Source organism: Lissotriton helveticus, chromosome 9 (genome assembly GCF_964261635.1).
Source record: "Lissotriton helveticus chromosome 9, aLisHel1.1, whole genome shotgun sequence".
Classification (NCBI taxonomy): Eukaryota; Metazoa; Chordata; class Amphibia; order Caudata; family Salamandridae; genus Lissotriton; species Lissotriton helveticus.
This window is the reverse complement of record NC_136070.1, coordinates 141,235,165-141,252,453: the sequence shown is the minus strand read 5'-3', so window position 1 is coordinate 141,252,453 and position 17,289 is coordinate 141,235,165. Positions and strand designations below refer to the sequence as shown.

At 48.0% G+C, this 17,289-nt stretch overlaps 1 protein-coding gene across 2 annotated transcripts in view; it reads left to right on the top strand.

Moving 5' to 3' along the window:
- The window catches only part of MGA (MAX dimerization protein MGA), a 949,809-nt gene that overhangs the window by 660,288 nt on the left and 272,232 nt on the right, over nt 1-17,289 (top strand). For both annotated transcript variants that reach the window (XM_078659651.1, XM_078659650.1), the window contains exon 14: nt 742-1,012. In XM_078659651.1, the coding sequence (XP_078515777.1) occupies nt 742-1,012 (271 nt within the window). The remainder of the gene's footprint in view (nt 1-741; nt 1,013-17,289) is intronic.

Below are 17,289 nucleotides of genomic sequence, written 5' to 3'. Positions count from 1 at the left end.
CTCCCCCCCCCCCCTCTAAGGGTGGCACAATACGTGCTGCACCCCTTAGAGGCCTTCCCTGGTCACAGTGCCCTTGGTACCTTTTACAAGGGACAGAATGTTAATACATACCATAAGGAATTGGTCTTTGGAAGGGACAGTTATAAAACACCTCTTCCAAATAACAATTTGTAATTGTTTCCTAATCCCATTGCACAATTCTGAAAACCTTTTCCTCATTGTTAAACAGGTCTAGTACATTTCAGAAAGGATTTAAACATTTGCAAACTCACTAATTAACCCAGTGAGATGCTTCGTGTACGCTAAAACCCTTCGTACTTGAGGCCCAAGGACCTCTTTTAGTTGTGACCTGATATGGTCACATAACTTAAGTATTAGTAGCCACACCTGCCAGCAGTAACAACTGGTACTTAATCTACTCATAACAGTGTCTTGAACTGCAGGCAAAGGCCCAGGAGCTGTTTCGTACCTAACAGATAGGGAACAGAAGGCTCCATTCTCCTGTGGTGCCCCTTTAACCTCTGCAGAAGCAGCCACCGGTTATTTTGGAAACCTCTGTTGTAGAATCAAATTTCCATGATTTTCATGATATGCATACATGTGTAACAACATCAGTTGTGGTAATGAGTTCAAATAGTGATAAGTTGTTTAAAGTTTTTTTCTGAAGTGCGGCAAATATGAGCATTCTTGTCATTCAACGTAGTTCTTTGTTATTTATTCAGTCCCATTTTTTTTTTGCAGGTTAATGGAAAAAGCTATCCACAGGCTAAGCTATTGTTGGGGCAGATGGGGGCTTTGCATCCAGCCAACAGACTGGCTGCCTACATTACAGGCAGACTGCGCCCCACTGTATTGGACCTGTCCACTCTCAGTACTGTAATTTCTAAGGTGTCGTCAAGCTCAAAAACCTCCACACCATTGACAACAGTAACCACATCAGTCACCAAACCAACAGTGACCTTCTCTTCATCCTCCAACACTGCAAGCAACACTGCGACTCTCACCTTTACAGGTTTGACACATTCTTAAGCTTTTAATCATAATGCCAATATTTCACTGTAAAACAGCACCTTATGTATCGGGGCTCGAAAAACCATTATAATGTTACTCGACCTGCAGGTCTACTAACTTTAATAATCTACTCAACCTAACTGTAATGTACTTGACCCGTGAACTGGCCTCAAATTGTGTGATTCTAGGCAAATAAGTTGTCTTATGGAGCCGCCTTTTTCTTTATTTTCACATGAGAGCCCCTTCAAATATGCAACTTTACTATTTCTGATGTACATAAAAAATCTTTTTTTTTACTAGACTAAATGTTTGCTCTATGTATAACAAGAATCAATCCCATATATTGGGTATAAATGATCCCTCGCTGGCCTCTTAGTTCTCTAATAGCATTGGCATCTGGGCAGTAGCAGTAAACATTCCCAGTTCATGTTTAAAAACTCACTTTTCATAAATATATTACCATGTAGTAGTGTACTGTCATTTACCAATAGCATATTTTCCATTTAAATGGCCACAAAATCTTCCCACTAATGTGTAGTTTTACTGATAGTAGCGCCTAAACAATGTTTGGAAATTGGGTTTCAGCGAATATGTTTAAAATGTACACATCACCAATTAAAGTGTTCTAACTTGTTTTGATCCTATAAAAATATTTTTTTGCCATAGAATTAAAAAAAATGGGTCTTCATAACTAGTAAAATATATTCAAATTGTTTGAATAGTTCACTTAGCTACTTCAGTGTTGTGTCAAAAAAAAAGCCTGACATCTTACAGCCTTTCATTTAAAACATTTGTTTTTAAATCTTTCTATTGAGATTTTGCATGTAATCAAATATAATAGTACTGCACATTTTCCTGTTACGAGAATGCGATGATATAATGTAGCAGTACATGTGCATGAACAAACTCAATTTACCACTAATTCAAAACAATAACATCCTCCTTCCCCTTTACAGCCTTTCATTTAACATGCGTCACACAGTTCACTTTACAAAATGCTCTAATTTAAGTCACAGAAAGAAACATAAAGGTAGGAAGACGAATTAACTTTCGACCTCTGTCTTTGAAAGCCACCAAATGTGAAAAGATAACAAGATTTAAAGGCATTTTTATTGCTCTTTCATTTTGTGAGCAATAAAGATACTTTTAAATCTTGTTATGTTGTCACGTTTGCTCTGCTTTCAGAGATAGGAGTTAAAAGTCTGTTTTTCTTCCTATATTTACTTTTTGTTCTGTGACTAAGTTAGAGGAGTTTCAACTCGCCAGAAAGGGGGAAGTAGTCCCTAGAAATAGCTCGTCCTGAATAAAGCTTGCTCGACAATGCAAGTGAATTTTTCGAGCCCTGTGTATATATTGCCATCCATTGTACCAATGAGATGTGTCGTGGTCTCAACTATTTTAACAGTGGTAGGTAGGTGCCTCCTGTGAGAAGTTGGTCTGATATATGATGCTCACTAGTTCTAGTGATCACCTTGTATCAGTCCAAACAACCCTTATGGTGATTGGTTGTAAGTCAACCTTATAGACCAGCTATCCTAATGGTAGCATGGACAAAGCAGTCTTAGGCTAAACTCTTTTGGCATGTGAAGCCAGCTGTTTTACCACAATATAACCCCTTGAATACCAGATGAAAAGACACCACACAGGTTGTTATGAAAGTAAACACTATATTTATTGATAACAACACCTCTGAACTCTTTATGAGGTCAGAGGGCTAAGCACATGACAATCTCTTAAGAAAAATACGACAAGTTGCACAAAATTACAATGGTGCCCTAGGGGCACGACAAACCATATACTAAGTAAGTGGAATGTGAAAGTCGATAGTAAGAATGGAGCTGTCCAGAGGCTGTAGGATCGTTGGGACCACGCTACACCAACACTAGGTAAGTAATAGGAGGCCCACGGAACGCGTGTGCAGAGTGTGAACTCACACGCGAGATGCGTAACAACGTCTATGGACAGTACAGTTCAAGTTAAAAGGTGAGTACGGTCAATCCTGACTAGGTAGGACTAAAACGACTGTGGAACTGGACACTAGGACAGTTAAACTACCCTTGAGCACCGAAATGCTCTCGTTACCTCACCCAAGGGCTGCGGGTGCATAGGTGTCAAAGTGCGTCGGGTTCTCGCGTTGAAGTCTATGGAGCCTGAAAGAAAAGATGCTGCAGGCGACCAGGAGGAAGATGTCCGGTGCGATCCAAGGGTGGATCAGTGAAGAAGAGGACCTGAAAGCAGAGGGGACAATGTTCACAGTCACTAGCCAGTGACTGGAGTGGAACCAGAAAGGAACCAGATGTCGTCGTCGCGATCAGGTGAAGAGTGGACGCTTGACTCTGCAGCCACGTGGACCAGGAGGTGTCTTCGACGACCAGGATGGAGGCACGAGCTGTCCCACGCAGGCTCTCACTGTCGGCGGTGTTGGATCTGGAATCGGCGTCAACAGGCCTTGGCAAAGGCAACCCACGCGGTGAGTGGAGAAAGTGTCTGGTGCGGACTAGGAGAGTCCGGGGTGCCCCTCTTTTGGAAGGGAGCAAGGGCCAGTCTGGAGCAACCAAACCAGCAGCAAAGATTCAAAGGTTCGTCGTCTAGGAGGCCACTAGCCAGCCGCCAAGTGACCAGACAACGCGTCGAGCAGCAAACAAGCAGAAGGGCCCCACGCAGATCTCGTGGATGCTGGAGGGCTGATCTTCGGTGCTGGGGCTTCTCAATCCCCAAAGCACTTGGTCGAGTTTACCTCGGGAGTCGTGCTGGAAGCGAAGTGCAGGTTCGTTCAAGATGGCCGGCCCACGTGTCTCGTCGCACCCACGGGTCTCAGCTTTGCTGCAGATGTGAGTTGAGGTCGGAGAGGTCTGGGAATCCGGGTCTCGTCGGGCTCTGAAGTCTGGATCCTCGAGGGAAGACGACAAAGTGAAGCCGCTGGACGCTTGATGGTGCCTGCAGTTGCAGGGTGGACACTCCTTGCCCACAAGGGAGATTCTTCAGTCTTCTGTGGAGCAGAACGTCGAAGTCCAGAGTTTCTTCTTGTAGAATTGTTCAGGATAATCTAATTTGGAATGGGACCAGCTCCTACCTTTATTCTCCTAAAGGGGGCTGCTCTACTGACTAGGTCCCTCCGCTGGGTGGGACCAGAAAGGGGAGTGGCTACACCCCCTATCCTATGTCCGGTTTCCCGCCAGAGCTGGGGCAGGGATGCCTCAGCAACTGGTTTGAACCGGTATATGCACAGGACACCTTGTGTGCCCCGGGCAGGTCTCATTCATTTCAGGCCTGTCCTACCCAATACACAAAATCCTGTCTGGGGTGGTGCTAGCACCTCCTAAGGCAGGAAACACTTTGTCCATGCCTCCCTCGCTGGAAGGACTCCCAGCAGCAGGAGGTCAGACTTGTGTCTGTGGTGGTGGCACCCATTTTGTGATGCCAAGGCTCGTGTTAACTTTAACCGGGGTTCACAGTTACATACATGTCGTGTCCCTCTAGAAGGGTGGAATGCTACCCCCATCGCCAGAATTGGCGAGGGGGTAGTATTCCAATTCGCATGACACCTTACTCGACATGTTTTGATAATGTTATACCAGAGTTAGCATTTAACCGCGAGGATTATAATGCACTTAAGAGTATATGGTATAGCGTTATCATGGAACAGCTATTAGGACTTGGTTCCGCAAGCTGCAAGCGGGCTCAGCTCACGCCAGAGCACCATCTCACATAATTCCAAGCACTCTGCCTTCAGGATTGACAAGGCCTGCCATAGGAGTGACTGATAGGAATATATGTGTCCATTTTAGGGTTAGATATAGGTATACTATATCTACAGCAAAGGGTGTTTACACCGCCTTGCCCCAGCTGTCGTGCAGCCAGTTGTGTCTATTTTAGATGGCCAGCCAGGGGTGGCATAATACATGCTTCAGCCCCTGGTAGGCCCTGGGTACACCTATGCCCTGGGTACCTATAGTACACTGTACAGGGACTGATAAGGTGGCCCAGTACCAATTGGTAAATGCACCTAAAGTAGATGGTTGTCAATTTAGAGAGAGAACAGCGAGGCTGTGGGTCTGATTAGCAGGCCCACAGCCAGGGAAAGTCGTAAACCAGTGAAGCAAAAAGCAAATAAACTGGGGTGGCCATAGGATTGCAGACCCCACTCTCCTACACCTCCTGTTCATTTTGTGTGACATGAACACATGCTTTGTTTTCAATGCTTTGTTGTGTGTTGTCTGTACAGGTGTAGGTGATGGTTTTGTTGACAAGAGCATCTAGCACCAACAATTGTGAAAAGTAAGATTTTGACGATACATCTACTTTTTGCTTCCACAGCATCAGTGACGTCGGAATTAAAAAAATGTGCAGAATGAAGCATACCTTTTCTTTATAATAATGTGCTTTGAATCTTTGATTTACAGCATTCCTTTAATTTGAGTCTATGTGCTTGATGCATGAGTGTAGGAAAGTACCCTTTTTTTGCCTGGTCTTTGATGCAACTGACTGAAGTGCACTGGGTTCCTGCTAACCAAGTCCCCAGTGCCTGTGTTCTTTAACAAAAACAAGATAACTAAAATTGTTCCATAAGTGGCATGCCTTTTAGCATCCCTGTAAGTCCCTAGTAAATGAAACTCCTGGTACCTAGGGCATGGTATTAAAGAGCAGTCCCTAAGGGCTGCAGCATGTATTGTGGCACCCTGACGGACCCATCACCAAACTCAGGCAGACTGCCATTGCAGGTTTACTGAAATGGTGCAGACAAATGTGACAGCACAACATGGCACACATCCCGTGTGCCATGGCCCCAGATACTGCATGCAATATATGTAGGTCTCCCCTACAACAGGCCTTACAGCACTAAGGCAGGGTGCATTGTATAACAAGTGTGGTCATATATGCATGAGCAGATGTGCCCCTGTGCTGTCTGCTTTAATTACTAGATAGTACAAGTTAACAGTGAAGCCGTCTTAAGTACTTGTACTTGGCACTGGCTGTAATGAGTTCCCCAGATACAGGATGGCTTCACTGAAACGTGTGGTGTTTGACACCAAACACCTTGTCTTAATAAATTCACTACTGGCACCAGTATGGATTTATTAAGGCATGCACTGAGAAATCACCTTAGAGGTGCCCCCTGAAAAATTCCCAACTTCTAATGTAGTGGCTGATTGGTGTAGACCAGCCTGCCACCACAGACGGGTTTCTGACCCCCAGGAATTTAGAGCCCCTGCTCTTGGAGGTCAGAAACAGTGCCTGCTCCAGCCGAAGGTGTTTTCACCTCCTCCAAGCAGGATGGGCAGTAATCAGCATATCGAGGCAGGAGACTTCAAAGACCTCTGCCGCCTTTGATATGCGACCCTGGCTTCTCTTAGATAGGGGAAATACCATGCCCAGTACCTATTTGTCACTATGGCAGGAGTGAAAATTAGCAAGTCAGGAGGCTCATTCACTATCAGGCTAGTTAAACCCCTATGGTGGGCTACCTGAAGTGAACACGAAAAGTAAAATTCTTCCACCATGGTTTTTGGTGAAATTATATACACTGGGTCAGGGGTATGCCCACTCCCCACAGGAAGTGGTCATTTAGGGGGTGTAGACACACCAGAGGTTAGTAGCACATTGGCTACTTCCTTCCACTCCCCTTAACTCCTAGATTTAGTGTTCCAGGCTTGTGTGCTATAGCTACACATGTTTTGCCTTCTCCTGCCATCTAGTGTTGGGTTCGGATGTTTGCAGGTTGTTTTTCTTCAAAGAAGTCTTTCCAGCCACGAGGTATGGTGACTCCTCCTTTCGGTGATAGCATGCATGGGCATCGACTCCATTGTTAGATTGTTTTTTTTCCGCCATCGGGTTCATAAGTGTATTGCTGCGCTCCGGTTCAAAACCATTCTTCGGGGTCCCCTCGGTGCGCAATTCACTTTACCCTCAACAGTATTGTTATCGTATGCGTTCCCCTATTCTCTGTTGTTGGAAAGTCATCCTGTGCCTTGGGAACTCCCTAACTGTTTGCTGACTGGTACTGGCGGTAACTGACTGACTGACTCTGGGCTATGCCTTACCAGGGCCAGTACTATGCTGAACGAGAAACATTTAAATACAGTGAAAACACCTACATACACTAGAGTAAACTATGGGTTGGGGTACCCCTGTGATTGACATTACCTACCCTATAAGGCCCTAGTACAAAATAGGGCAGGGGGATTGAAACTACCTATCTGTCCCTAGTATATAATAGGGCATGGCAGTTTAGAGGTCAGCAGCTATTTCTGCACTTGCATGTGTGCACTACTGAAGCCTGTGGTCAGTTTAGAAGTGGCTCTGTGTTTTAGGACTGCTTTTCTTAAAATGTACATACAAGAAGTTATAAGACTTTGTTTGTCAATCGAGAGTCAGCCTTCCAGTGTTAGGTCCTGATTGGTTGGAGTTGAGTGGATTAGCCAGGCTGCTTTGAAGAGGTGATAAAGAGCCTCTGGTGTTGACCTGCTCTGCTGGGTGGAGAGTGTTCCGTTACATGAGAATGTCAGTGCAGGGGGAGGGGTTGTAAACAATAAACTTCAAGGGAAGGGGAAGACACTAGTGTAATTTACAGCCCCACTCTTTTGACCCCCAGCCAGATGCTAGGATTAAGGCAGGAATGAGCAGATGCAAGGTGGAAGAGACCATGGGGATTAGCCATGCTAGGGGTGTGTTTAGCCAGCTCTTCTCTCTCTTGGAAAATCAGCCATTATGAATTTGAAAGAATTGGTGCACTCTGGGACAAAATAGTGCCCCACTCTGCAGGAAGTGTTCAGAACTGTGGGTGGTACCCTGCAGCCCATTGGACAGGAGTGACCTCCTGCTTGACCCAGAGAAATTGGGATAAGTATCTGAGAAAGGCAAAGACCCTCAGATCTGCTGCTTGAAACTTAAGAAAGCAAGACGTGCCATGCTGGAAGTTTGATGTACATTTCCTAAGGCTGCACCTTCTGCACCATCTGAAACTACAGCCTGTGGATTACCTTGCTGTAAAAGTGCTAAAGAGTGGACTCCTTGCAAGCTACAGGGTAACAGAGCGTTCGAGGCATGTGGGCTGCTGAATTCATATCTGTGCATAGATCGCCGCCTAGTGTTGGGTCCGGATGATTGCACATTGTTGTCCTGGAAGAGTCTTCGAAGTATCACGAGATAGGTGGCTCCTCCCTTGGACTACAGTGCTCATGGGCATCCTCTCCATCCTCAGATTGTTTTTTCCCGCCATTGGGTTCGGATGTACTTTCCAGCATTCCAAGTTCGGAATCGAAATAAACTTTTCAAAAAGGCCTTCGGATTCGTCGGTATTGTTTTCGGTCGGTACCGAAAAGCTTTTTTCATCCTTTGTTTGCACTCCGGTCGTCGAATCGGGCCGTTAGGCCTTCTCGACGCCACGTGGACCGACGGTCGATGGAACGAAGTCCATTCAAATATTGCCCGCAGTGCAACTCCAAGTTCCCGCACACAGATAAGGATCCCGTGTGCAACAAATGTTTATCACCTGATCATAATGAAGATATTGCCTAGCTTGTGCCCAGTTCCTGTCCAAAAAGACGATCCGGAATCGGCGGGCGGCAAGGCAAGAAATGCAGAGGTAGGCACCGGAGCCCGAGAATATCTTCGACGATGAAGAGGAACTAGTCGACGCCGAAGACTCGGATCAAGAGGAAGATCAATACTCCGAGCACGACTCTGAATATTATATCGACGAGGAAGAACAAATCGTCGATGTCGAAGAATACGACCAAGACATCGTAGCTGTCGAAGACGACTCCGATGACAACGGGGGGCGAACCGTGAGTACACCGCCCCATACAGACACTACACCAATATCAGAGACTCCGGTCGAGGCATCGCCAACAGGCCTTAGCCAAGATCTAAATACTGGTTCTATAGCCCCGCAATACCGCCCCGCTAAGAACATACAAAAAGAGCCTTCTGAGACACGTAATCCAAAGCCAGTTCAATCGAAACCGAAACTCATCGACACGACAGTCTTTGGACCGAACGTCGTCGAACCGAAGGTGATAAACCCAAAGGGCGCCGAGCCGAAGGCCAGCGTTCCATATAATCCTTCGAAGCCAAAGGCCATCGAATCGACCAAATCGAGTTCTACTGCCGAAAAAGGAAAAAAGCCTGTCGTCGAACCGAAAGCGAAACCTAAGGTAGACCAACCAAAAGCGGTCGAGCCGAAGCCCATCGATCCGAAGAAGGGCATCGAGCCAAAGCCGCAGGCTCCGAGGACACCTCTACAGCCGAAAAAAGTTATCGAACTGACAAAACCAATCGGTCCGAAAAAAGTGGTGCAACCTGTGAAAGACGTCGCACCGACAAAACCTGTCGGAAAGCCCCAAAAACCGATCCAAGCACCAAAAGCGGTCGAACCGATTAAAGGCATCGAACCGAAAAAGGTCAAACCTAAGCCTACGGCGCCAAGGCAAAAGACTGTGGAAGAGGAGATCATCCATCCAGACCCCTCCACAGACGATCAATCCAAGCTATATATTGACCCAAATACTGGGAAAGTGACTGTATATACAAGGAAGAAAAGACCAGTGCCTGCTGAAGACTTTTCTAAAATTCCACTCAAAAAGAAGAGAGACCGTGCAACCTCTCCTATTCTTTTCCAACCTATCTCTCCAGCTATGCCTACTACTCCATATGCACCATACTCACCTGCACGCTCTGACTACAACCCAGATGAAGATCAGGACGCAGATGTGGGTTTTGGGTATCCACAAAACCCATACGTAGGCCCCAATTCACAGCCATTGGGGCGGGGGGGGTGAACCAGACACTGAGGGGGCTCTACCCATTACAGACCCAACTGTATACCCAGCTAAGCCATCACCCACAGAAGACACAGTGGCTTTTAACTCTTTAATAGATAGAGCAGCATCCTACCATAATGTAGACATGCATTCAGATGCTGTGAGAAGTTGGCCTGATGTGCAGTGCTCACTATTCTAGTGATCACTATATATCAGTCCAAACAACCCTTATTGATGATTGGTTGTAAGTCAACCTTATAGACCAGCTATCCTAGTAGCATGGATACGAGCAGTCTAAGGCTAAGACTCTAGAGGGCGTGTTAAGCCAGCTGTTTTACTATCACATTACCCCTTGAACACCCAGTGAAAGGACACCACACAAGTTGTTATGAAAATAAACAGTGTATTTATTTATAACAAGACTACCCTGGCTCTTTATGAGACAGGGAGCTAAGCACACAACAAAACTCTTACGAAAATACTTTTAAGTTAGCACGTTACACAAATGCCCGAGGGGCACGGAAAACCATATACGCTAAAAGTGGAATGCGAATTACTAGCAGGTAAGTAACAGTTCTAATAGGCTTTGGAATCGCTAGGACTGGACTAGGGAATCGTTAGATTACTACTAGGAGACCCAGGGGACTCGGGTGCAGAGTGTGCACTCTCACGCGGGATGCGGGACAAAGTCTATGGAAGCTAGAATTCACAAAGTTAGTGTTCACGGGCGAACCCGACCTGGTAGGGAGAAAACGACAGTGGATCCTGACCCTTGGATAGTGAGGCTATGCTGGGACACCGGAGTGCCGAAGTTACCTAGCCCAGGGGCTGCAGCTGCATAGGTCTGAAAAGACGTCGGGGATCTCGTTGCCGGACCAGGAGCCTGGAAGGAAGGAGTTGCTGGCAGGCGACCAGTGAAGAAAAGTTCGATGGATCCAAGCCTGGATCAAGGAAGAAGAAAACCTGAAAGCAGAGGGGACCAAGTTCTTGAATCACTAGCCAGTGATTAAGTGGGCACCAGGATGGCACCGGGCGAAGTCACCGCAGTCAGGTGAGTGGGCACTGCTGGGCTCTGCAGTCTCTCGGACCAGGAGGCGTTGTCGGCGACCAGGATGGAGGTGCGAGCTGTCCCACGAAGGTTGAAGTCGTCGGCGTCGAAGTTACCCAGGAGTGGGCAACAAGCCTTGGCTAATTCAAGCCCACGCGGTGGACTCAAAATGGCGTCTTGAGTGGACCAGGAGGGTCCAGGGTGCTCCTCTTCTGGAAGGGAGCAAGGGCCAGTCTGGAGCAACCAGACCAGCAGCAGAAATGTCGTCGGGCGTCGTTCAGAAGGCCACAAGCCAACGGGCTAGTAGCCAAACAACGCGGTGAGCAGCAAAAAGCAGAAGGGCCCCACGCAGATCGTGGAGATGCTGGGAGGCTGCACTTCGGTGCTGGAGCTGCTCAGGGTCGGGGCTTCTCGGTCCCCAAAGCACTCACCAGGAATTCACTCGGCGGGCTTGCTGGAAAGAAGTCGTGCAGTCTTGAAGATGGCCGGTCCCTCGAGGTCTCGTCACACCCACGAATCTCAGCGTGACTGATGATGCAGGTAGAGGTCAGAGGTGCCAGGGAAGCCGGTTCTCGTCGAGCTGGGCAGTCGGATTCCGGAGGAAGGACTTGCAGCAGACCGCAGTGTTCTTAGATGGTGCCTGCGGATGCAGGGTGACTACTCCTTAGTCACAAGGGAGAAATCTTAGGAAGAAGTCTTGAGTTCCTTTCGCAGAAAGTAGTTTCAGGATTCAAAGATGATCTGATTTGGAAGGGGGCCAGTCTCTACCTTTATCCTGTAAAAAGGGGCTGGCACGCGACTAAGTCCTGCCCTATGGGTGGGACTAGGAGGGGGGTGGTTACACCCACTTCCTTGGCGGGCTTTTCCCCAGCACAGGGTCTGGAGTGACCCTGGAACTGGTTCCAGCCAGCCTATGCACAGTGAGCACCGGGGTGCCACGTGCAGTCACCTTCCGCTAAAGCCCTGCCTACCTACAATACACAAAACCCTGTCTGGGACGGTGCTGGCACCGCCCCTGGCAGGAAACCCTTTGTCCTTATCTCCTGCTCTGGGAGGACTCCCAGCAGCAGGAGGGCAGACTTGTGTCTCGGTGGCAGCATCCATTTTGTGGATGCTAAGGCTCTGTCTGACTTTTAACCGGGTTATAGGTTACAGGCATGTCGTGTCCCTCTAGAAGGGTGGAATGCTAACCCCGTCGCCAGAATTGGCGAGGGGTTAGTATTCCAATTCGTATGACACCTTACTCGACATGTTTTGATAAAGCGATACCAGAGTTGGCACATAACCGCGAGGATTATAATGCACTTAAGAGTATATGGTATGCGATATCATGGAAACGGCTAAGGGATGGATCCCGAAAGCCGCAGACAGGCTCAGCTCATGCTAGAGCACCATCTCACACGATTCCAAGCACTCTGCCTTCAGGATTGTTAAGGCCTGCTATAGGAGTGACTGATAGGAGATCTGTGTGTCCATTTTTAGGGTTAGATATAGGTATACTATATCTAAAGCAAAGGGTGAGTACACCACCTTGCCCCAGCTGTCGTGCAGCCAGTTGTGTCAGTTTTAGTTAGTCAATCCAGGGGTGGCATAATACATGCTTCAGCCCCTGGGAGACTTCTGGGTGCACCTCAGCCCTGGGTACAGGGACTTGGAGAGGGCCCAGTGCCAATTCAGTACCTGAGTACAATTTGGATAGAGAGAACAGCTAGGCTGTGGGTCTGATTAGCAGGCCCACAGCCAGGGAAAGTCGTAAACCAGTGCAGCAAAAAGCAAAAATCTGGGTGATCATAGGATTGCAGACCCTACTCTCCTACATGACCCCCCCCCCAAACTTTGGGACAATAAGCTAACCTTGACCAGGTGAGTCTTCTTGCTCTAAGTGGAAATACCTGGAGAGCCCATCAGCATTGCTGTGATCAGTCCCAGGTCTATGCTCCACTGTAAAATCCATCCCCTGTAGGGAAATGGACCACCTAAGCAGTTTGGGGTTTTCACCCTTCATCTGATTTAGCCACAAGAGGGGCTTATGGTCTGTCTGAATGGTGAAGTGAGTGCCAAACAAGTAGGCCCTCAGCTTCTTCAGGGCCCAGACCACAGCAAAGGCCTCCCTCTCAATAGCTGACCAATTTTTCTCTCTGGGTGTCAACCTTCTACTAATGAAAGCAATAGGCTGATCATTACCATCAAAATTCAGTTGAGACAGAACAGCTCCCACACCCAACTCAGAAGCATCTGTTTGGACAATGAATGGCTTGGAGTAATCTGGACTCTTGAGGATAGGTGCTGTGCACATGGCCTGCTTTAGGTCATTGAATGCTTTCTGACAGCTTGCTGTCCACTGAACTTTCTTTGGCATCTTTTTGCTTGTCAGGTCATTAAGGGGGGTCACTATGGACCCATAATTTCTGACAAACTTCCTATAGTACCCAGTCAGGCCCAAGAAAGCTCGAACCTGAGTCTGGGTGATTGGAGGAGTCCAGTCCTTGATGGCCTGTATCTTACTCTCCAGTGGCTGAACCTGGCCTCCACCTACAAGGTGGCCCAGGTATACAACCTGTGACTGCCCTATCTGGCACTTTGTGGCCTTGATAGTGAGGCCTGCCTTTTGCAGGGCCTCTAACACTTTCCTCAGGTGGACCAGGTGATCCTCCCAGGTGGAGCTAAAGACAGCAATATCGTCAAGATAAGCTGCACAGAAGTCATCCAGCCCAGTGAGGACTTGATTCACCAACCTTTGGAAGGTGGCAGGTGCATTTTTCAGTCCAAAGGGCATTACCACAAATTGATAATGCCCTCCAGGGGTAGAAAATGCTGTTTTAGGTTTGGCTTCCTCAGCTAACCTGATTTGCCAATACCCAGCTGTCAAATCAAATGTGCTTAAGAAGTTGGCAGAAGCCAATCTATCTATAAGCTCATCTGCTCTTGGTATTGGGTGGGCATCAGTCTTAGTGACTGCATTGAGGCCTCTGTAGTCTACGCAAAACCTCATCTCTCTCTTACCACCCTGGGTGTGAGGCTTTGGCACTAGAACTACTGGGCTAGCCCAAGGGCTATCTGAGGGCTCAATGACTCCCAGTTCCAACATTTTCTGCACTTCAGTTTTGATGCAGTCTCTAACATGATCAGGCTGTCTGTAGATTTTACTCTTGACAGGCAGACTGTCTCCAGTGTCAACATCATGGGTACACCAATCAGTTTGGCTGGGTGTCAGAGAGAACATATGTCGAAAGGATTGCAGAACTTGCCTGCAATCCTGTTGCTGATGTTCAGTGAGGCTGCCACAAAAGACAACACCATCAACTGACCCATCATCAGGATTCTGAGTGAGCAGGTCTGGGAGAGGGTCACTCTCTTCCTCCTGTCCCTCATCTGTGGCCATGAGCAAGCTCATGTCCTTCCTGTCAACATATGCCTTGAGCCTGTTAACATGGAGCACTCTGAGAGGGCTCCTGGGAGTTCCAAGGTCCACCAAGTAGGTAACCTCTCCCTTTTGCTCAATGATGGTGTGGGGCCCAGACCATTTGTCTTTCAGAGCTGCTGGGGCCACTGGCTCCAGCACCCACACCTTCTGTCCTGGCTGGTACACAGTCAGTACAGCCTTTTGGTCATGCCAAGCTTTTTGAAGTTCCTGGCTGGCCTCAAGGTTTTTAGATGCCTTTTCCATATACTCAGCCATCCTGGAGCGGAGGCCAAGTACATAGTCCACTATGTTGGTTGCAGGCTTTTTGAGAGGTCTCTCCCATCCTTCCTTCACCAAACACAGGGGTCCCCTTACAGGATGCCCATACAGAAGCTCAAAAGGGCTGTAGCCAACCCCCTTCTGTGGGACCTCTCTGTAAGCAAACAAGAGGCAGGGGATCAGGACATCCCATCTTCTCCTAAGAGGTTCAGGTAGTCCATGAATCATCCCTTTCAGGGTCCTGTTGAATCTCTCAACAAGCCCATTGCATTGTGGATGATAGGGTGTGGTGAACTTGTAGTTCACACCACACTCTTTCCACATGGCAGTCAGATATCCTGACATGAAGTTTGTACCTCTGTCAGAAACGACCTCCTTAGGGAAACCCACTCTGGAGAACACTCCAACTAGGGCTCTTGCCACTACAGGGGCTGTAGTGGTCCTAAGGGGAATAGCCTCAGGATACCTGGTGGCATGGTCCACCACCACCAGTATAAACTTGTGTCCTGATGCTGTCTGGGGTTCCATTGGACCAACAATGTCAATCCCCACCCTTTCAAAGGGAACCCCCACCACAGGTAGTGGTATGAGGGGGGCCTTTGTTGTGCCACCTGACTTACCACTGGCTTGGCAAGTGACACATGAGCGACAAAACTCCTTGGTATTCTCATTCATATGGGGCCAGTGAAAGTGTGAGACAAGCCTGTCCCAAGTCTTTGTCTGACCTAAATGACCTGCAAGGGGAATCTCATGGGCCAAGGTGAGAAGGAAACCTCTCAGAGACAAGGGGATGACCAGCCTCCTGGTTGCACCAGGCTTGGGGTCTCTTGACTCAGAGTACAGGAGTCCATCTTCCCAGTATACCCTGTGGGCACCTGTGGCATTCCCTGCAGCCTCAGCAGCAGCCTGCTGTCTGAGGGGTTCAAGGGAAGGGCAGCTCAACTGTTCCTTCCCCAGGTCTGCTCTGGAGGGTCCCCCTGAGCCCAGAAACTCAACTTGATCAAGTTCAAGCTCTTTAGGCTCAGTTTCCCTCAGCTCTTCTAGATCAGCCTCCTCAGAGACTTGATCCTCAACCTGGGGCAAGGGGGAAGGCAAAGCCTTACCCTTACTGCTCTTCTTCTTGGAAGGTGTCTGGTCCATAATTTCAGGATCCAGCACCTGTTCAGTGGGGCATCTTCTGGCCTGTGACCTAGTCACAGCAAGCACATGTGCTGGCAAGCCTAACATCTCCATGTGAGTCCTCTGCTCCACTTCTGACCATTGTGATGACTCCAAATCATTGCCCAACAAACAATCAACTGGGAGGTCTGAACTGACTACAACTTTCTTTTGTCCCTTCACTCCACCCCAGGAGAAAGCTACAATTGCCACACTATGACTAGTAGTGACATTGCTGGCATTGGTCACCAGGAAATCAGTACCTGGCATGATCTGTCCAGGGTCCACAAAGTTAGGTGTCACCATGGTGACACTGGCACAAGTGTCCCTATAGGCCTGAGCCATCTTGCCATTAATCAAAGGTGTCTGCCTGTATTTGCCCAAAGTATTGGGACTTATTTCAGGGGACATATCCATATCCCCTGTACAGACAAGGACAGCCTGAGTGAGTGTGCCAACTAAGTTGTCAGACCCCTCAGTACCCAAGGTTAACCCAACTAATGCCTTGGGAGTGACACTACCACTACTGACTGTACTAGGGGGTGCAGTTGCTTTAGGAGCTGTAGTGGCAGGAGTTTGTCCTCCTCCTCTTTTGGTGCACTCACTAAACCAGTGAGATTTACTTTTGCAGTACTGGCACCACCTTTTTGACTGGCCTTCTTGAGTCTTCTTCTTCTGGGAAGCCTGACCCCCACCCTCTTTGGTTTGTTGGGGACCTGGTGAAGACTTCTGGTCATTTTGCTCATTCTTAACATTACCCTTCTGGTCTGCTTTCTTCTGACCACCCTGGTTCTGGTTCTGGTTCTGCTTGATCCTTGTCCTGACCCATTTGTCTGCCTTCTTTCCCAATTCTTGGGGAGAGGTCAGATCTGAATCAACAAGGTGCTGGTGCAGCAACTGGTTCTGACAATTGTTTAAAATTTGTTCTCTCATCATTAGATTATACAATCCTGTGTAATCTGTAACCTTGCTACCCAGCAACCAGCCCTCCAAAGCCTTAGTGGCACAATCCACAAAATCAGACCAGTCCTGAGACTGAGTTTTCTGGGTGTCTCTGAACAGCAACCTGTACTGCTCAGTGGTTAAACCAAACCCATCAACCAGTGTATTCTTCAGGACCTGGTAATTGTTAGCATCCTCCACTCTTGTAGTGAGGAGCTTATCTCTACCTTTACCATCAAAGGAGAGCCACAGTATAGCTGCCCACTGACTCTGGGGAATGCCCTGCACAGTGCAGGCCCTCTCCAGAGCAGCCATCCATTTCTGGATGTCATCCCCTTGCTTAAAGGGGGGCACTATTTTAGTCAGGTGTTTAGTATCTAAACCCTTCTCTCTATCTCTTGGGAGATTGCTGCCACCAGTGGGAGCTAGCCCACTCATCTGCTGCTCTCTTGCCAGGGCAAGCTTCTCTTTGGCCAGGGCAATTTCTTCCCTTTCAATCCTCAGTTCAGCTTGTCTCATCCTAGCTTCATGCTCCTTTCTCTGAGGGGAAGTAAATCTCCTCTGTGGAGGATTCCTTCTCCCCTGAGAAGAGGCATTAGAGTGCAGAGATCTATTGGAGTCCCTAGAAAGAGATCTATCTCTCCTAACTCCAAGGTTAGGCCCACTTCGGGTTAGTACTGGGGGGC